This window comes from Myotis nattereri, assembly GCF_964212035.1.
Source record: "Myotis nattereri genome assembly, chromosome: 18".
Classification (NCBI taxonomy): Eukaryota; Metazoa; Chordata; class Mammalia; order Chiroptera; family Vespertilionidae; genus Myotis; species Myotis nattereri.
In genome coordinates this window covers 21961099-21983528 of record NC_138093.1, presented here as the reverse complement: position 1 = coordinate 21983528, position 22430 = coordinate 21961099, and the positions used below count along the sequence as shown (strand labels likewise).

Sequence of the window (22430 nt, the reverse complement as noted above, 5' to 3'; positions counted from 1 at the left end):
ACTGAGTTATTGAATCACATTTCCTGATTTAATGAAATATATTAGCATAGTTATAGTGCTCAACAACTAGTAATTCTCTCTCCAGCACCCTAATTTCATAGCAGAAGCACTGGGCCAGAGGTAGGTAAAGGTGACTTTTCCAAGTTTACAGTGTGTGTGTGTGTGTGTGTGTGTACCCCCGCCCCACAGGCCAGAGTTATGTTTGCATTTATATCATATCAACCATGAGAATAACCTTATTCAGACAAGAGGCGCCATGTTGTAGAACAGAAGGAAGTGACATATAGCATAAGAGTTTAGGTTTAAAAAATGTTAAATTTCTGAAATAATTTTATACATAGATCTCCACTTATTTTTGGTAATGATAAGCATATTACAACATTAGGTTTCTTATAACATTTAAAATCTTCAAAAATGGAAACTCAGTGAAATGTTTAAAACTTCTAGGCTATAAAGAGCATTACATTCTTTAGGTGGCTGCCTCCTGACCCAGTGCAACTAGTTCTTTGTAACAAAAGACAAACTCACTAGCCTGCAGCTACTTCTAAGTGAGGTTGAGTACTGTGTTTTTTCAGTATTTAACTTAAAGGATCTCTGGCCAGCAGACTACAATGTTTGTTTTATAATTGCCGCTGAACTAGGATAGTTTGTTTCCAGATGGTGCCCTTCCTTCAACCTGCACAGTCTCTCCTTGTTCAGAGCTATTCAGCTCCCGCTGATCCCACTCCCCGCACTCCTATTTTAAGGCCACAGAGAGGAAATCCTAGGGAGGAGACTCCCCCACGCCCCCAGTCTCCAGCAATTTTTTGGTGACGTAAGATGTGGGCTGAACCCGAGTCTACTGAGAAAGAGGGAATCACTATTCAAGGGCACTGTATATACAGTCTGGGTCAGCTGCAGCTGGTTACAGCGTTTCTCCATGTGGCAGACGGAGCAAAGCCACAACGCTTTCTCTGCTGGATTAAAGGCAGCCCACAGACCAGAACTTCCACTCCACTACTTAAGATTACATAGGTGGCTTGTCAAATTCGATTGATTAGCGTTGTAAGAAGAAAAAGAAGTTCCTTATTACAGCCTGGATTCAGCAGCCCAAAACAAAGATGCAGTTGCCATTAAAGTCACAGATGAACAAACTCCTACACTGATTTTTAAAAGCAAGAATAAGAGTGGCAAGTTTCTGGCTTTGCTTTATCAACAGATGCAAAAGGTATTTTAATGCTTTTATTTTTACTTAAAAATTCTAATGTATGTCAAAATGCATAATTATTTTACATCTGTCATAGAAATTTCAAAATCTCTTATTAAACAATGAATTTTGGAATACACTAAAATTTATTTAATCTGGAAAAGTTTTTGTTTTTCAACTTTATGTAAAACCTGGTCATTACGTACTTTATGATTAATGTGTTATTTTTTAATTTAATGATCTTTAGTGACATGCTTATAGATTAATGTATATACGGTGGGTTTCAGAAAACAAGTGCTATCGTGACACAAGATAGAAACTTTAACATAAAGATTTATGTGTAAGGTTTATATGTTTGGCATAGTGATGAAAAACAAAAAAATACAAACTTAAAGAAAAGTTATACACATTAGTCTTCACATATCTACAGGGTGTGAAGATTTATATACCATTAGATATCTTAAACTACAGCTAAAAAACACAGAAGATATAAAATTAACTGAAAGTCTTTGCAACACACCTCAATTATGGTATAACTAAATGTCAGCAAAAATTCCTGTAATGATTTAAGACAGATCTATGATATTTGTTAAAACTCAAAATTTTAAATATCTTCCCAGGTTTACATGTAACAGTAATTTAACTTGGGTAACAGAAATAAAAACTATTATAACTAAAATAATTAAAAAAGCGAAGTTATTGATACATAACCCCCCTAAAACCTTATAGATTAGGATTGGGGAGAAAAAGAAAAAGCGATATAAGTATTATGTAAGTCAGCATTAACAACAGAAAGTAAAACCCCAAAGATACAGTTACTTAAATACATGGTTAAAAGATAGATAATATATGAATGTTATATAGAAATAATTTTGGTAACCATAAGCAATGACCTCAGATACGCATGCTATCATTCTTTCAATATTTCATCTGGGGGCTTTAATTGTATTGTGAGAATTATTAACAATAAATGCCTGGTTACTAATTAGTAAGCTTTAACACCAAAAATACTTGTTTGTTATGATTTGGGGATCCTCTGTCCTTTTAAACATTCAAGATACTAACTGTAAGTATCTTCAATAAGCAAATAACAGTAAAGCTAAGATTTCCCCAACTTTTCATGTCCTTTCCGTAAACATTCTTAACTCTAAAACACTGGGAAGATCTCTGTGAAATGTGTTTCACAAGAGATTCTGATAAAATTCCCAAGCAAAACTGGATCTGCAATACTTGCCATCTTTTCATCGTTTGCTATGAAAAGTGCAGGACCTCATTAAATCTCAATTCTTACTGAAGCCTGAGAGTAGCATTTAATCTAAAACCCAAAGCACACAGATAGCTAGTCTCTTCCTAGAACACAATACACAATCTGGAAGTTCTTTATCTAAGGTATCTTCAATGCTTCCTAAATTCAAGTTGGCTGCCTCCTGCTGTTTTCAGGGCATGACACAGACAGTGAGGTGCCTCTATACGTTTCCCATCTGAAAGGAAGTCAATCCTACTTATGTCTTCTCTCCACTAGCCGACAATGTAACAACTATGAAGAGGAAAAAGTACCAATAAAGTTAACACAAAGCATGGAAGACTTTCCCCCAAAAAAACAACCAAGCAAAGACAGATTTAAACTCAAGTATACTGTAACTAATTTATAATATTCTCTTGGGATCTAGGAAAATTTTTAACATACACAGAAAGGTTTTATGAGGTAACACAGATTTATGGATCTTTCACTTTTAAACCTGAACATATGTGGGAAAATATTAAATGAGAATGTTTCAGAAAATGTAACAGTAACTGTATTTTTAAAACTAGTTCTTTACCCATGACGTAGCTCAGTCTACTACTTAAAAATTTGGCTCCTTACTCTGTTTTAGATGACAACAAAGTCAGTACACTTTAGTAAGGATAAGGGTGTTGTATTTATTTTTAAAAAATTTTAATTGCCTCCTTTAAATACAAATTTAGGTCAGATTCTCTTATGGTAGACAGTGACTTCGGTTATGATTTCATTGTACAGGAGCCCATACAGAGCTAAAGCAGACAGAATACACCTAAAGGAAGCTGTTGCTATTTTAATTTAGATTCGTATTTTCACATATTTGTTCTTCTGTGAAAATACTGATGTAAAGTCACAATAGTCTTGGATTATATGCTTAGTTGTTCTAAAAAATCTGTGTCTGGAAGGAACTCAAGCTTTTCAAATAGAATATTGTTCATAAAATTCTACTTGTTTTGAACTTCACACTACTTTCTAAATTTTTCTTGTTTTGGTATCTTATTTCATAGCAGATTATTAAAATGATTTTATGATCTAAGAAATGAGAGGACTTGAGCACTAGGACAGTAACCACAGGAGAAATCTGCATTTACCCAGGAGTCTGAGGGCTTCTATTGTACTGCCCTCAGTTTTTTTTATTTATTTTTGCCCACGGTTTTTAAATTAAACCACATCTGAATTTCATGAATCCATAAATATAATGAGAAATCTTGCATTGGTTTTTGGTGTCGGTAACTCTACGTAGTAAAGTCCTTTTAAAAATAAAATAGAAGACTCTTAAACTCTAAAATATCAGAAGGCAAAGTATGAAAACAAAAAACAAAGTATTCATCGACGTATGCTTTTGGTGAGCAGTCAGCAACAGAGGGGCTTTAATATACATATGTAATATTATTATGCTCACCCTTACTATCTAAACTATTTTGTAAAAAACCAATAATTCCCCACACTCCAACCACTCTTTATTTTCATTACCCTTCTCCCCCCATTTTGTAAAAAGAAACACAAAGTTATGACTCCTCTGTTGTTATGAATGACCAGGATAAAAACCACGGGTCTAGAGAAGTCACAAGAAGATCTGAATTCCACTTGAGTGTTTTAGCTTTTCCACAACTTTATTCCTTTGCAAAATGGTGTGATGCAAATAGTTAACATGTGCCAAGCAGATATAAATATAGGGGATTGTTGTAATGCTGCTGATAAAAAAAGGAGAGAACGTGTTGCCATGTGATGTAGTGGTTAATGAAAAATATGGACCCTAGAGTTTCTGCCTGGGTTCAAATTGTGGCTCCATCTCTTAGGAGCTGTGTGACTCTGGGTGAAGCGCGTAACTTCCGGCTGCCAGTTTCTTCATCTAAAAATGAAGATCATATTAATCTACCTCCAAGGTCTGTAATGAGAAGCAAATGATTTAATACATGTGAAGGGCTTTAAACCATGCCTGGCATTTGTAAGTATGATGGCGTTGGAATTGTCGATCGCAGGCATAAACAACCTGGGCCCTAGCTTCTCCAATAAATGACACTTGGGTGGAAAACAAGCAGAAAAGCTCTGTGTTAGTGTATCCACTGCCATCCTTCCAAAAGAGCAGACAGGTTTGCAGCTTACAGGAGAGGTGGGCTATACACAGCAGGTGCTGATGACCTGATGGAGGGACACGTTCTCTCTGCTGCTCCTCTTTAGGGAGGTAGCTACAGAGAAAGGGAGAGGCTCCGGTTCTTGTAACTAAACTAGTTCTAATGAAAGTTTCCACAAAACTATAGCATAGAGGACAAGTATTTCTCATCTGCCACAGCAAAAATGAAACATCCTGGGCAAGCACACATTCAGTGTGTGTGCTACTGCTACCAACCCTCACTGAAGAGCCCAGGAACCTGAGTTCTTGACCTGCCTCCAGCATCACCTGCTTGTGCGGCCCAGGCCTTCACCATGCACTCGGGTCCAAAGAGGTTCTCGACTGAGGTGCTCTCCGAGGCACTTCCCAACTTTAACAACCACACTCAATTGCAGGTAGTTCCTTGCCTTGGTAATGGTTATAGAAAGGTAACATTTTACTAAAAAGCAATTCAGGAGAACCCGAGAATGAACCTGCTGAAATATATATAAGCTTAGAGCATATATAATATTATGGTTGAGAAACACCATACCCACAATAATGACTATACACATGCTATCATTCTTAAACTTGTCCCCAATCCTAAAAGGACATCCTATAAAACAACAACAGCAACAACAAAACGATGGTAAAACTTTCCCATTTTAGATTTACCTAAAAATGTTTATTGAATTTGACAGTTTATAAAGGTATTTAACCAGAGGGTTAATTGAAACTGCACAGTATAAAATATAAAATATCGACTAGTAGTCACCTAGTAACTTTAACACTAGTTAGGGAACAATGTTTTAATTAATGCCTTACAAATATTGTGTGCCATTTTAAGAGTTTTCAGGTAGTAAGTGAGCTTTTTAAAAGTCAGAAAAGTCTCTGATTAGGTGCCTCTGCCCACAGTGGGCAATCACTGAGCTGGGAAGAAAAAGCAGGAAGGTGGCACTTGGAAAGGTAGTCTCTGAAACAAACGCGAAGGTACTATGATACTGAACTTAAGAAATTAATAACTTTAATTCTGGTCCAATTTATTATTAGATATTCTTTTTTTACATCACTAACTTTAAAAGTAGATGACTATTTATTCCTTTTACTTCTTCCCTTCATTGGCTTGTTTTTTAGAAGGCGTTACACAAGCTCATTTCAAAATGAAGGCTTTTATCTGGACCCTAATTGTGCTCCTCTTCCTATTAACGGGCACCGAACACTGTAGAGGAGAGTTCAAAATAAAAAAAATAACCCAGAGGAGATATCCTCGTGCCACAGACAGTAAAGAGGAGGTAAAGAAATGTGCGTACACGTTCCTGGTACCTGAACAGAAAATAACGGGGCCGATTTGTGTCAATACCAAAGGGCAAGATGCAGGCACCATTAAAGACATGATCACCAGGATGGACCTGGAGAACCTGAAGGACGTGCTGTCCAAGCAGAAGCGGGAGATAGATGTCCTGCAGCTGGTGGTGGATGTGGATGGAAACATCGTGAACGAGGTCAAGCTGCTGAGAAAAGAGAGCCGGAACATGAACTCGCGAGTTACCCAACTCTACATGCAGCTACTACATGAGATTATTCGGAAGAGGGATAACTCACTTGAACTTTCCCAGTTGGAAAATAAAATCCTCAACGTCACCACAGAAATGTTGAGGATGGCAACAAGGTACAGGGAGCTAGAAGTGAAATATGCTTCCTTGACTGACCTTGTCAATAATCAGTCTGTGATGATCACTCTGTTGGAAGAACAGTGCTTGCGGATCTTTTCCCGACAAGAACCCCATGTGTCTCCTCCTCTTGTCCAGGTAGTGCCGCGACACATTCCTAGCAGTCATCAGTACACTCCTGGGCTACTGGCAGGTAATGAGATACAGAGGGATCCAGGTGATCCCAGAGATTTAATGCCACCACCTGATGTGCCGACTTCTCCCACCAAAAGCCCTTTCAAGATACCACCAGTAACTTTCATCAATGAAGGTGAGTTACCACTTACTTTAAAAATGGAAGGTGTTAATATGTTTTATAGTTGAGGAAACAATACTCATTTTGGTGAAGTAATTATACATAATATTAAAATGTCTATTTTTATTTTCTACTAAGAATTGAAAAATAGATCTCTCAGCTCTAAGACTATAAATAAGTATAAATAAGTTTTCACTAGCAACCCCCCCTCCCCCCAAACTCCAAACCTAGAATTCATCCTAAGATCTCTACCTCTCTTCCTTAATTTCATTCTTTCCTTCATGCAGTATCAGTCACTGATCTAGGTGCAAAAATAAACCATTCATCTTTGTTTCAGTTTAGTAAGCTCATTGCTAACTCATTTGTATTCAGAGTCAGAACTCCAGTTTTGATCCAAACCAGTTACGGGAGTCTAGAGGATAGGAACCTCCTCAGTTACTAGCTGTGTGGCCTTGGGTGGGGTGGGGAGGCAGAGAATTGCTCCGTGCCTCCGCTTCTTCATCTTTAAAATGGAGTGCCTGCAACAGTGCCTGCAACTCAGATGTTGTAATAGCCTGTCAACTGGCCTCCATAACTCCATTTTATCTCTCCATGAAAATATATTCTACATTGCCAAAAAATTTGTTTTTAACCACCACTTTGATCACATCACACGTCTGCTTGTATGTTCCCCAACTGCAAACTGAAAAAGTCCAATTTGTTTAGCCGGGTAAGACTAATATCCTCAAAAGATCCATCCTACTTCTTTAGCTTTCCTTCTGTTGATTTCCTTTACAAAAACCGCCCGCTTCAATAAAATGGATCAAGTCACTGTCTTCTTACTATTCAAATTATAAGGCCCAGACTAAAAAAGGGAAAATAAAAGTAGCTACTCCTCCTTGAAGCCCCTGTTGACTCCCATAGGCTTGAAGTGATTGCCTCCCTCCATGAATGTCTCTTCTCTTTGTAACACATTTCCCATTAGCTCTTGCATTACCAGTTATCTTCACATGTACACACAGGACCTATACACATCTAAAAAGATGCCTTCCTACTATAAGCTCCTTCCCGATCGATGGGTATTGTGTCTCATTTGCATATGCTAAATAGATGCTGATTGACTTGATATTACATTCTTTTTTAAAAAAAATATATTTTATTGATTTTTTACAGAGAAGAAAGGAGAGGGATAGAGAGTTAGAAACATCGATGAGAGAGAAACATCGATATGCTGCCTCCTGCACACCCCCTACTGGGGATGTGCCCGCAACCAAGGTACACGCCCTTGACCGGAATCGAACCTGGGACCCTTCAGTCCGCAGGCCGACGCTTTATCCACTGAGCCAAACCGGTTTCGGCATGATATTACATTCTTATACAGCTTCTTGAAGTTGTGTCATTTCAAAAACCTTCAAGAAAGTACTTTATGCAATTCTATATACTGGATTCATTCAGTAACAATAGGCTAGAGTACCATTAAACTGTGTAAGTGCTGATCATTATTACTATCTCCACCACCTTTGTTTTCCAAAGGAGAGATACGTAAAAAATGATCCACTGAATACAGAAAGAAAAAAATATTTATTTTGTATATTCTTTTAAAAATGTATATATTTTTGTAAGCTCTTAATGTACACAAAATCAGTTGTACATATGATTTATGAATAAACATAATTGAAGCGTGTGGATTTTAATAAACTGGTGGGTGCATAGTTATGTACACATGGAGACAACCGTCATGGAGTATTTTCTGTGGGTGCTGAATGTTAAGTGGATGGCATCACTTAACACTGAATGAATGTTAAGAATGAATACTAACATATTCATATGCTGACACACTAAACATGCTTATCTGAAATGAGATATCAGTTCTAGGTTTTATTATACATTGAGCTGTAGTGCAAGAAAAATCTAGTATTACAGAATTAAATTCCAAGCTAGGGATTCAGCATATCAAAAGTCCCATTAAACAGACTTTTGCTTTAATGAAACAGTGATATATATCCCTACTAAACCAATACTTAATGTAAAAATTAAGAACGGGCATAACTTTTTCTGTTATTATTTGTTGTTATAAGCAAACATTTTTAGCTATTTTATTCTATAAATGTCGGTCTCTGAAATCTAAGGACATATTAATTACACTATAAGAATGTTCAATAGTACACTAATGAATATATAAGAAAAGTGCACAGAATTAAGAAAATGTGTTTTCTTTGTTACTGACCTTGGGTAAGTCACTTTGCCTGTCTCTGTTTACTCATTTGTACAATGAGCATTGGTTGGACTGGATGATTCTAACACCCTTTCTAGTTCTAATATTCTGTGATTCTTATCAACTATAACTTACTACAAGAAACAAATTAGTTATTTTCTTTTCTTAATAATGTGCTAAACTCTCATAATATCCTATGCCAGACTGGAAAATATGTCTAAGCTATTTGGGTACTTGCACAAAGAATGCAAAGATGGGAGGCTATTGCTGTACTGACATATGCTTCAAATACCAAGAAGCTCAGATTACTGGTGTCTACATGTAGGCTGTACATTATCACTCTAAAGTCTAAATACATCATTTTATGTATTATTTAAAATGTGTCTTAGCCAGTTACAAAAAGTCAAATACGTGTAATTTTATTTTTTTGAGGTACTTAGAAAAGTCAAATTCATAAGGACAAAAGGAAGAATGGTGGTTGCCAGGGGCTCGGTGAGGGAGGGAATGGGGAGCTGTAGAATGGGGCATAGAATTTCAGTTTGCAAGCTGAAGAGAGTCTGGAGATTGCTTGCACAATAATGAGAATGAACTAATGCCACTAAACTGCACGCTTACGAGTGGCTAAGTTGGTAAATGTTATGTTATCTATATCTTACCATCATTTTTTAAAAAAGGTTTTTTAATGACAGTCAGTTTTATATTTTCTTTTAAATTGGTCTTTAAAAATTGACAAACTTATTATGAACTTACAGCAAGTAATGGCATAATTTTGTTAGTTCAACATAAATTATTTATCTCCAGGAACATAACCTTCCCTCTACCTTAAAAACAAAATGTTTGGGAATGACTACACACTGGCAAATTGCCATCAATAAAACTCTTAGCTGTTAATGATATTCAGTGGCTGCACTTTAGGTCAGTCTTTTATAGAAGAAAACATCACTCTTTCACAAATGGTAGCATTATAAAAAATAAGTTTATTCCTTACAGGTAAAGGGAGTTGGGAGTTTCTCTACAGTGTGTTAGAGCATAGACCTAAAAGTCAAGAACCTTGGATTTGGGCAAGGCTTTTCTGAGACCTGGCTGCCCCTTTTGTAAAAGATATTGTTGTGAGGATTAAATGAAGTGAATCATGTGAAAAAAATGATTTGCGTGTGGTCTGACCATCACTGATTATTAACTTTTGTGGGTGCACTTCTCTGTATGTGCTTTGCCATGACATGTAAAGGGATATAAAAGGTGAGCTTAAAAAAGTTAAACTTGAAAAAAATAATTAAAAACTAAAAATATGCTGTTAAGTGCATAATAAGCTAATTTTCAATGATTTAAAATGTTTCTTATTCATAAATTTTAAGGATGCAATTGGTTTTAGTGGAATACTTATATTAACAGTTAAAACAAAAAAACTAAAGAAGTCTGGTTAATAAGCAAAGGACCCATCCTACATAATAAAAGGCTAATTTGCAAATCGACTGAACAGTGGAACAACCAGTCACTATGACATGCACTGACCAACGCAAAGCTCAACGCAAGAGTTGCCCCCTGGTGATCAGTGCACATCCACAGGGGGAGCGCCACTCAGCCAGAAACCAGGCTCACGGCTGGCGAACACAGCAGCGGTGGCAGGAGCCTCTCCCGCCTCTGCAGCAACACTAAGGATGTCTGACTGCCGGCTTAGGCCAGCTACCCTCAGGGAGCACACCTAAGCTGTCAGTCGGACATCCCCTGAGGGCCCCTGGACTGTGAGAGGGCACAGGCTGGGCTGAGGGAACACACCCCCCCCTCAATGCACGAATTTCATGCACTGAGTCTCTAGTTAGAATATAATTCTATTAACTAGTTATGAAAAACAATAGGTTAAGGTCTTTAATAATTTGAAAAATAAAAGCTCAGGTTGGTAACTGCATTTTGAATTTAAAGATTAATGAACAAAGTAAATCATATTATTACAAGAAAGAATCTATTATCCTTTAGCAAGTATCTGCCTCAAACTTCCCATTCCAGAAATGCTGTCAAATATACGTACCTTATACTTAACTCACAACCCAATTAAAGAGTTTACATTTCAAAAGATTTTACTTGCTGAACAATTATCTGAAAGCTCTAAATTGGTGGGTGTTTCTTTGTGTGTGTTTTTTTTTGTCCTGTTTCTCCTATCACAAAGAGAACAGTATTCGGACAAAGTAAGAAAATAAATGAGAATTTTAAAAACAAAAAGGGCAGGATTCTCCTTTTAACTTAGGTAATTAGTTTGTAGAAAAAGGGCAAGTATGTTAAAGTTGATTCCTAGCACAAGTGCTATTCAAAGTATGACATCTTTTTTAAAAAAAATCTTTACCTGAGGATATGTTTCCACTCATTTTAGAGGGGGGGAAAGGGAGAGGAAAGATAAATCAGCTGCTTCCTGTACACACCCAGCCCGGAGATGGAACCCGAGACCTTCCAGTGTACAGGAAGATGCACCAACCCACTGAGGCACCTCGCCAGAGCTGAAATCTTTTATTTAACCCTTAGAGTTCCAATATCCTAGGAACTATGCTAAAATTGCCAAGGCATTTTTGCTGATTTTACAGCAATTTAGGAAAAAAATTATGAATCGCAAGTAAATGAAGTTACTTACATATTCAATGTCTTCCACAAAATCGTCATTTTCACAGCAAGAATTGACATATTTAGCAATATCATCATCACTAATAAAAGCAGACTTAGAACTGGACACTGCAGGAGGAGCTCAATCGCGCTCCCCGGGACTCTAGGGGTTAACCCACTGCTTTGGTCAAAATATGGGTTCTTCATGAGACATACTCACTGGGAAATTACAGGTCAATATTTTTCTTTCTATGAATCAGATCTATTAACTGGAGTTTGTTAGCCCTGTACAAACTTTAACCATCAAAAAAACTGAGGCGGAAGAGACCGGTCCCTCAAATTCCATGTACAGAATTCCAGTTTCTTGCCTAGAAAAGAATCAAGTTGTGTGTCATGGAAGATTAAGAATATCACAAGATTATTCAATACAAGAAATGGGTTAATAAGATTCCTATTTTAAAACAAAGGTACTTCTATACCCATTAAACCACTATGAACAAATTCCTAAATCATGTCAATTAATTTCTGATAATATTCAAATGAACAAGTTATACTTGATCTCTCAAAAAGAAAACTGGTCCTTCTACTAGTCATTTAAGAATTCCCACTCTGTACTGTTTTTTACAGTACAGAGAAAGTAGTAAAATATGTATTATAAGAATGATTTACAACCTTATTCTAGAGCAGAAAGTAAATGAGATATTCAAGTAATAATGAGAAACTATTTCTGCCAAGATCAACAGTGCACACTGGCTAAGACAGATTAATGGTTTATTTATAAAATAAATATAAACAAATACTAAATTCTTATATTTACTATCTTCACTGAGGAGAAAAAAGGTAACAATAAGCACTACTTTTATTAATTTTATCCACATGTACTGGAGAAGAATTAACTAATTTTTCCTGAGCCTCTCTTTATATCAAGTAAGTCTAACAGGCATCCACCTTGTAAATATGAAGCCCACTGAAAAAATGTGGGTTGAAAATTAAAGTTGAAGATCATTTTAAATTTGCACAAGTGGAAGTCTTGTCAAATCAAAGCTGGATTTAGAAAACCCAGAACTCTTTCATTTGCTTCAATATCCAAGGGCATATTAAATAGCAGAAAGAAAAAGGTATTTTATAAATGTTCTGTCAACATTCAAAACCTTGGTATTTCTAAATATTTTATAGCATTTCCCTGGCTGCTTTGGCTCAGTGGACCGAGCATTGGCCTATGGACTGAAGGGTCCTAGGTTCGATTTCGGTCAAAGGCATGTACCTAGGTTGCAGGCTTAATCCCCTGCCCTGGCCGGGGCGTATGCAGGAGGCAACCAATGGATATGTCTCTCTCTCACATCAATGTTTCTCTCTCTGTCTCTCCCCATCTCTTTCACTTCTCTGAAAATCAATGGAAAAATATCCTTAGGTGAGGATTAACAAAAAAAATAATGATAAATATTTTACAGCATTTCAAATAACCTCATGAAAGTCAAAGTCATGAATATATACTTAAATATAAATTGTCCAAACTATACTCCAATGCATGCAGAGTAAATATTTACAAAGATGATATTCATGAACTAAACAATACAAAGGAAACTAAGCAAATTTCGGAAATGAGAGAGGTATGTGTATTGCAACAAAAACACTTCATGCAGACAGTAATCACACCACTAACAGGCTTTAAGACAAGAAACTCTGACCACTCTGAGTGACAACCTAGAAACCCTGGCTAACTTTGGAAATAACCATGCTGACTACTTCTAAACTGAAAGAACCCGTTTCAGCTCCAGTGTCCACCTCAAGGCTCTCAGTGGCACCATCAGTCACTCCCACTAGAGGCACGCCAAACCCGGAACTCCTCTGTGACACGGAGCCCTCCCCTCTCCGCCTCAGCACATGACTCATGTGTGGCCTTGATCAGACTTCCTACCTCCGCCAGCCTAACTACTAATCCATCTTTGAAACTCAGCTCCGATATAGGAAGACTCTGATCTCTTCCCTAAAAATCTGGGTTAGCTATTTCTTAGCTAGTGATCCCATGTGCCTAACTGTGCACAACCTGGATGTATAACTCCATCAAAGCACTTGCTACGCTGTAGCGAATTCTCTCTTTACTTGCCACTTCCCCACTTTCCCACTACACTCTATGGCTGTTTCTTTCTTTTTTAAAAAAACTATACTTTACTGATTTTTTACAGAGAGGAAATGAGAGGGATAGAGAGTTAGAAACATCGATGAGAGAGAAACATCGATCAGCTGCCTTCTGCACACCTCCTACTGGGGATGTGCCCTCTATGGCTATTTCTTTACCGCTTGAGCCAAAACAGTTTCTAGCCTATAGCAGAAGCAGCAAAGACATTTCTGGAAAAATTAATGCAGAACTGGGGAAACCACTGTGGCTTTTTTTCATTTAATTCAACAAATATTTGAGTGCCTAAGTGGGTTTAAACTGCTGATACACAACCAAAAGATACAGTTCGTGCCCATGGGAACTTCCATGAATATATAAATGAGTATGTTACCATGCATTACACAAAATAATCTAAGAATGGACTTGGAAATCACACTTCACTTTTCCTTCCATTTCATTCCCACATATGAAATTTAAATTATCTAAATTTCATCCTATCTGAAATACAACTTCCTACCTTTCTCTGACTTGACTACAATGCATGTTTCTGTAATGTGAAGCAGCTCATACGTGACTAGCAAAAGGGAGAATAGCCCTGGCCAGGTTGGCTCAGTGGATAGAGTGTCAGCCTGCGGACTGAAGGGTCCCAGGTTCGATTCTGGCCAAGGGCACATGCCTGAGTTGTGGGCTTGGTCCCCCGTGGGGGGGTGTAGGAGGCAGCTGATTGATGATTCTCTCCCATCATTGATGTTTTTCTCTCTCTCTCTCATTCTTCCTTCCTCTCTGAAATCAATAAATATATTTTTTTAAAAAATAAAAAAAGAGGGAGAATAATATCAGTAAAACAAAGGGGTCATTTTGGTTCATATGGGATTTTCCCAAGCATTTCATCAGTTTTATGCCACAAGTTAACTGCAACTGATGACAAAGTATGCTAACAGCTAACACTGGCTGTTATTTTCAGTGCATGATTTTGCAGAACATGGATTTTTCAGAAATACAATATTTTGCTACAATAGAAATTTCTACTGCTACAGTAGAAATGACTGTGTGTTCATCTTTGAACAGCCACATTAAATCTATAAATTAAATAAGCATATATTTATTAAATTATTACATACTTATATTATTAAATAAGCTATTACTATGTGTCAAAGTTAGAAAGGAGAAAAGGAGAGAACTAACAGTTACTGATAATGACTACTTTAAGTGTTGTATCAAAAGGCTCTAATAGCCCTGGCTAGTTTGTCTCAGTGGTTAGATCCAAAAATGTGGGTATCACAAGTTCATGAGTCAGACATTCTACAAATGATTTTACAAAATGCTTTGTCATTTGAAAAGACATGAAGAACTTATTAGTGAGTTAAAAAATGAGAGATTCCATAAAACTCTGAAATATAACAGCAGGTCAGAGCATGGACTCTGGGATGAGAAAGAAACGGTTTCAAGTCCAGGGTTTACTACCATATTTGATACGGGACCTTAGTCTATAGTAAACTGTCTCATCTGTAGAACATCTGTAAACTATCACAGGGTCATTGTGTAGATTAAATTTAAAGATTACTATTAGTCATAAAATCAATACAACTCTTTAGAAAGGCACACTGCCAACATTCCTGAAATGTATTCTCACGGACTATTTGTTGCATAGGGGGAAAAGTTAGAAGATTTTATAAGTTTGGGAGACTATGGTTTATTTCAGGGCTTTTCAGTATTTAACATGTGAATGTACAGTGTGAGTTTCCAAAAGGCTAATGGACCATTCAACAATTCTAAAACTCATCATGGCATGCTGTTTTTTACTATTTCGAAGAACTAGTGTATTCCACTGAAATCAAGTTTTAAAAACAGTAAACTGGGCACTATGCGGAACTGTAGAAGTTTCACACTCTCCTGATCCAGTAGATCAATCCCACAACATTTTTATAAGAAAATATGAAAAAATGAAACCTAAGAAGACACTTTGTGAAATGTTATTTCTAACAGCAAAAATCAGATAAAACCTCAATGTCCAATGTCAGCGGAATAAATAATATGTCAGCATCATAAGTACCTAAATGCAGACTATGGAAATGCTTGTTAAAATAAAAAGACAGAATCCAACTTTCTATATGTGTTATGATGATAACAGTATAAAAACGTGTGTATATGTACAAAGGCTTGCAAGAATTGTGGAAAATGACACAAGTTAATGTTCTGGAGAGTGGGGCTTGTGCTAATCCTTTTACTTAGTTTTTAACTTTTATAGCATTGTGTACACAATAGACAAAAAGTGGTTTCTGTAAAGAAAGATACAAAGGTAAGGCTCCTGATTAAAAACTATTTTAATATGGCTGTTTTCTTATTAAGTTTCCAGCCAATCAATAATATTTTAATTACAGGTCCATTCAAAGATTGCCAGCAAGCAAAAGAGGCTGGCTACTCAGTCAGTGGAATTTATATGATTAAACCCGAAAACAGCAATGGACCACTGCAGTTATGGTGTGAGAACAGTTTGGACCCTGGGGGTTGGACTGTTATTCAGAAGAGGACAGATGGCTCTGTCAACTTCTTCAGAAACTGGGACAATTATAAGGTAAGTCAGTGAATCAGACAAGAGGACAGTAGCCATTCCATAAATTAGACACACAGGTAAAAAAATAACTATCCATGTTTTTCGTTAGTGACGTTTGTCAAAAAAGATGATTCTCATCTCTAGTTTTAAAGTAAAAATTAAAACATAAAAAGGAAACTGAAGATGCATTTTAAAATGGCCTCTTTCCATCTGGATGACTCATACATAATATGTAAGTGGTTCTTTGCAAAGACTTCTCCTAATTCCATTTTCTAAGGCAATGACTGCTTGTTTACAACCACATCTGTACCCATCATCAAGTATATTTAAGCAATACTATAAAGTATAGGACTTTAAAAAAATTACCCCTTTTCTAGGACTAATTACCTCTGATAAGCCATGCTAATGCCTTTTTTTTTTTTTTGAGTGGTATATATTTTTTAGTTTAAGGATGGCAGATGGTAGAAACTATTATTTTCTAGATGGTTAATAATTCAGTCAAAACTGTGAAATAACATGTGATTATTCACTCTTAGGTGATATTTTACTGGCAGCTAAAAATGAGACATTAATATATCCATGTCAGAAGTATAAATTATTAAACAAATACTAACAAGAAAAATGAAATTCTGCAGCACAACCTCCTTGAAAATACATTTAGTGTTAAGATAAGGTTTGCTGAACTTAAACACAATGGGAAGTGCTTACTGAAATGGGACAGTTATTTTTTCAAACATTAATCTACAATTTTTCAAAGGAGAAACTTTGGAGATTACTACTTTATCTTCTTATATTTACTTAAAATAGAGCTAAAGAAGATTATTTGTTCTAAGAGATATTATCACTTTTATAGAATGATCATAATGTTAGATATCCTTTTGTTTGACTATTGTGGGGACAGTACATACTTTTAGGAAAAAATTAGCACTTTGTATAATGAGAGCTATAAGGAACCCATTTCAAGGATCTGGGTAGTTCATTAGTTAATGTTTCTAGCAGCTATGGGTCACTTTTATTCTCTTTTGCCTTTGTCTTATTTGTAGGGTTTGAAACTAGCTGTGCAAATAAATACTACTGACAAATTAAGAGAAAGCAAAACAAAACTAAGTGACTATGTGGGGGCTCATAAAGATTGGGTGACCTACTAAAATGGAATTTCACATTACCACTTAAATGGCCAATATCATTATGCTCAAACATTTAAAACGTATCTATTAAAACATGTACTATCACTACAGTAATTTATGTACTCATGCTCTTTCTTAATGAACAGAAAGGGTTTGGAAACATTGACGGAGAATACTGGCTTGGATTGGAAAATATTTACATGCTTAGCAACCAAGATAATTACAAGTTGCTGATTGAATTAGAAGACTGGAGTGATAAAAAAGTCTATGCAGAATATAGCAGCTTTCGCCTGGAACCTGAAAGTGAATTCTATAGACTGCGCCTGGGGACTTACCAGGGAAATGCAGGGGACTCTATGATGTGGCACAATGGTAAACAATTCACCACACTGGACAGAGATAAAGATATGTATGCAGGTGGGTAGGAAAAAAGCTGATGTGCATTCTTTGTAGAATCACCACTTTCTGTGCATGAAATAGAACCTGTTAGTAAAGTGTACACCACTAAAAATCTTTCTAGAAAGGTCATTTTGGACTCAGTCAAAAGGAATATAATCTGGAAAGGAACAGCTTTAGAATTTCTTCTATAAGGCAGCGATTTTCAACCTTTATCATCTCATGGCACACATAAATGAATTATTAAAATTCTATGGCACACCAAAAAACATATACTTTTTGCCGATCAGACAAAAAATAGGGATAATTTTGATTCATTCACACCGGACAGCTATTGTTGTATGGCTGCTGTCATTTTGTTATTTGACAATCTAAGGGAAAAGAGATCAGTGCCCCTGACTAAAGAATCAGGTACTGCGTTTTTAAAAATTCTTGCAGCAACTGGTTGAATATCACTGCTATAAAGAAATCTCAATGCATGACCTCTGTGAAGAAGGTTCTGTTGGTCTAAGTTGGAGGGATGGGCAATGGAAAGCAAAACAAAAAGGTATTCATCTTGAAATAAAACTGTCAACTGCCTAAAATTCATAACAGACACTGACTGGATACCTCCCATGTGCCAGGCTGGTGCTGAGGACACAGCAGTGAATAAAGTTCCTGCCCTTAGGAGCTTACGAGGGAGACAAATGACTTGTCAGATGGTGACAAGTACTCTAAGAAAAATGAAACTCAGAAAGGGAAAAGAAAGTAATAGGAAGCAGGGGATGGGGTAGGTGCTCTTTTCTGTGAGGTGGCCAAGGAAGGTTATCGTGAGAAGTTATTTCTGAATAAAGAACTGTAGGGAGTGAAGGAAGAAGCCACTTGGGTATATGGGGAAAGGCATTTCTTAGCAAAGGGGAACAGCAAACAATTGCGACATATAAAAAAGGAAAACGAGCTTTATTCAGAGGGGAAATTAATATTCTTCTCAAAATCAATTAGGCCACCCACATAAGATAACTTTTAATTTAACTTTCATATATTTTTTGCCTCCTTAACCCAGGTTTGGGGGGGAGATATCACCCCCCAAAATTGATCTATATTTCTGTTCAGCTGTATCCTGGAAAACAGCCTTTTTTTTCACATAGGCAAGAGAGGTAAAAAGGATGAGTGAAATAACTATAATGTATGCATTTTTTATAGAAACCCATTTAACTGACAGTCATACTGTTTTATATTATTTTTGAGAATTCAATTTCCCCCAAACTTTACTCTCTTTAGCAACTTCCTATCTTCCCTTCTAATCTCTCTCTTATATGCAAACAATACTTGCATTTTATTTACCCTGCTACTTGGAAAATTAAATCACTTAACAACAACAACAACAACAACAACAACAAAACAAATCCTAAGCAAGCAAAGGGCAAGATAAGAAAGTTCCAGTGATCTTTCATGTACTTAATATTTAAGCAACAGTAACAGAATAAATGAAGAAACAAAATTATGAAGATAAAGGCTAATGGAAATCAGTAAGGAAAATGTACTGTTCCACAGATAGAGTTAGGTTTTGGATGGTGTGCAGAGTACCACACTTAGAAGAAACTTACTCTGATAACTATTTTTCCCTCAAAGGAAACTGTGCGCACTTTCATAAAGGAGGCTGGTGGTACAACGCCTGTGCTCATTCTAACCTGAACGGAGTGTGGTATCGAGGAGGCCACTACAGAAGCAAGTACCAAGATGGAATCTTTTGGGCCGAATACCGAGGCGGGTCATACTCCTTGAGAGCAGTTCAAATGATGATCAAGCCTATTGACTAAAGGGAGACAGTCTACAACTTCAATAGAACTCTGTATTTTTCAGTCCCTGAAAATGTAAATTTTATACATATAGTATTTTGCACAATTCATTTCTACAGATATAGTTTTTTAAACAAATTTTACCATACCTATAAAAGAGAATTTATGAATATGGTTTCATTTTCCCTCAATATACAGCAGAATATTATTAGTTTGCATAATCTTAGTTACTTTAAAAATTACAATGATAAATATGGGCAAGGCTTGTTTTTAACAATGTAAATATTTGCCACAAAGTAAAACAAACTTCAGCTTTATTTTAAATCAAAATTGAATACATGTTTGACATCTTTAACAATTTATTTAAAAACTTTATGAGATTTTTCTTACTTCCAATGAAAAGATATTTTTACAGATTTCAGTCAAGTCATACATTTTATTTATAAAAAATAGATAGGAGCCCTGACCAGTCTGGCTCAGTGGATACAGCGTCGGCCTGAGGACTCAAGGGTCCCAGGTTCGATTCTGGTCAGGGGCATGTACCTTGGTAGTGGGCACATCCCTAGTGGGGGGTGTGCAGGAGGCAGCTGATCGATGTTTCTAACTCTCTATCCTTCTCCCTTCCTCTCTGTGAAAAATCAATAAAATATATTTTTAAAAATAGACAGGAAATTAGAGAAAACTCTAGTTTTGCCAATAAAAAATACATTTTGCATTAAATAAAAGCTATTTCAAATGGAATCTGTGCCTTTCACATGAAATAATTAAATCTAAATTTGTAACAATATTATTTTATGCCAATTTCCCAAAAGAATTAAGTGACCCATAGTATTAAAATATATTATTTTTAAAACAAAAAAAATAAATGTAGACAATATTTAAATGGTCAATTTACAGAAACAGAAATATACAAATACTTTCTTCTGTATTATCTTCATATGATTTGCTGGACAAAATCTCCTGAAGTGCATTTTATGTTGTTATATTAGTAAGATGCTAATATTATACAAATGCAGAATATTTAATGAGCCAATGGTCTCACAGAGATCTAAATTATAACTCTAAGCTTATTTATAAACTAGAGGCCCAGTGCAGGAATTTCATCCATGGGTAGGGTCCCTATGCCTGGCCAGCAATCAGGGCCGATCTGTGGGGCAACTGGCGGGGTGATTGGGGGGCCCCTGCTGGCACCTGCCGTTGCTGGCCTGGCGCTGGCTGCTCGCGGGCCCCACCACCCCCGCTGCTGCCGCCAGTTGAGGCCTGCAGACCGGGGGCAGCTCCTGTGTTGAGCGTCTGTCCCCTGGTGGTCAGGGGGCGTCATAGCAACCAGCCGTTTGGTTGATTTGCATATTAGGCTTTTATTATATATGATACTTTCCCTCTCTAACTTACTGATCCTTACTATTTGGAAAAATCCTGCTATTCAAGTCAGGAAGCTTGGACAGCTTTGCAACATTTCTGCATACTTACAGGTAAGACTAAAACAACTGTAAGAATTTTAGGTGTTCCCCCAATATGGAGATTCTGAGATTCAACTGCTTCAGAGCAGAATCCACAGGGGTTTGGATAGTCCAAATCATTAATTCCATTTTATAATGTGTATGTCTTTAACTCATCTTTGCAACAACTTTATCACCAACCTTCTGAAACAACTTCCTTCCAAAATCATGTCCATGGCTTAGAGCTGACCTTCCCTTAATTCATTTGTGAACTACTAGCAAGATTTTAGAGAAATCTCATCAGACTTCTGCTCAAACAAAAAGAAAATCCAATCAGAACTGAAGACTATCATTTATTTGAATAACTTAAGTCCACTAAAACATGACCAATGTTTTTCCTCTGGCACATCTCAAAATAAAACTTCTGGAGAGAAGGTAAGAGAACATTAAAACCTTTTCATGGTATTATTCTTTATTTTACCTATTCCTCTTAGAATGGTTTTCAAGGCCCACTCCACCATCCCCAGAACTCCCCCCACCCCTGAAATACCTGCTATAAGATTTCTGGGAGGAATTAGATATCTAATTGTTATATCAAATGTTAGTTAAATAATACTTCACTAGGGTATTTCATTTTTTGACACAACTGTAGCATATCATGTGAACATCCAAAACTCAATCAAAGCAAGTCTTACAGAATTTTCACAGAAGAGGAATATTAGTAACACTAGAATGATGTCAAAGTCAACCAACAAACTAGAAAACTGGGCTGAATGTTAAACTGCCTTGGCTGCTGGGCCTTCTCCTCTCCTTTGGAAAGCTGACACAGCTCTGTTCCGGAGAGCTAAGGACAACTTATGCGAGTGAGCTCCATGAGAGGAGGGAACAAGAAGCAGTGTTATGTAAGGACTGAGGGTAGGTTCTAAAGCCCAAACTGCTTGCATTTGCCCAACTCTACCATCTACTAGCTCGGCTACCCTGGGTAATTTATATATCTTGCCTCAGTTTTCTTATCTATAAAATGGGGATAACAACAGTACCTTGCCTAGACCACATGATTAGTGTGAAAATCAAATGACATAATACATGTGGCAAAACATTTATAATAATGCCTGACACAGTTTGGACTCAGTGGACTGTAGCTATCAGGTTACCACTCATCTACGTACTTTCTGTAATACTTATTATGGTGCCTTGCATAGAGTAAGTGATCAATACATGTGCTAAGAGAAATAATATCCAAGTTTTCAGGCACAAAATGACACTGGCCTATGATCGTCATTATAACCTAATAGAGCTATGTCAGCTACTATGGCAGATAGGAAAAAGACTGAACCATAAAAAAATAAAAATAAAAGTTAAGGCAAGAATAGCCATAGTAGGAATTTCAACCTAATGGGGATCTTTTGTTGTTGTTTTTTTTTAATTCTCATCCAAGGGTATGTTTTTCATTGACTTTAGAGAGAAAAAAAGGGAGAGGAATAGAGACAGAGAAACATCGACTGGTTGCCTTCTGTAAGCACAATGACTTGGGGATTGAACCTGCAACTCAGGTAACATGCCTTTGATGGGGAATCGAACTCATTAACCTTCCATCCACAGTTGATGCTCTAACCACTGAGATATACAGGCGAGGGTCTAACGAAGATCTTATGAGAGAGTCGACAGGTTGCCTATGTGGCAGGAAAGGCCTAGTAGCTAGCTACTTCGCA

The 22430-nt window shown here is 36.7% G+C and overlaps 2 protein-coding genes across 4 annotated transcripts in view; one reads left to right on the top strand and one right to left on the bottom strand.

The window, feature by feature from the left end:
• RALGPS2 (Ral GEF with PH domain and SH3 binding motif 2) overlaps window positions 1–22430 on the bottom strand; it is a 121986-nt gene that overhangs the window by 24439 nt on the left and 75117 nt on the right. The gene's annotated exons all lie outside the window — the stretch shown is intronic.
• Window positions 1148–19300, top strand: ANGPTL1 (angiopoietin like 1; the record flags this gene model as incomplete). The annotated part of the gene is made up of 5 exons (XM_081112958.1): window positions 1148–1207; window positions 5692–6537; window positions 15806–15999; window positions 17252–17522; window positions 19113–19300. Exons 2-5 carry the CDS (start codon window positions 5718–5720, stop codon window positions 19298–19300), a joined length of 1473 nt encoding a protein of 490 aa, XP_080969084.1. The 5' UTR covers window positions 1148–1207; window positions 5692–5717.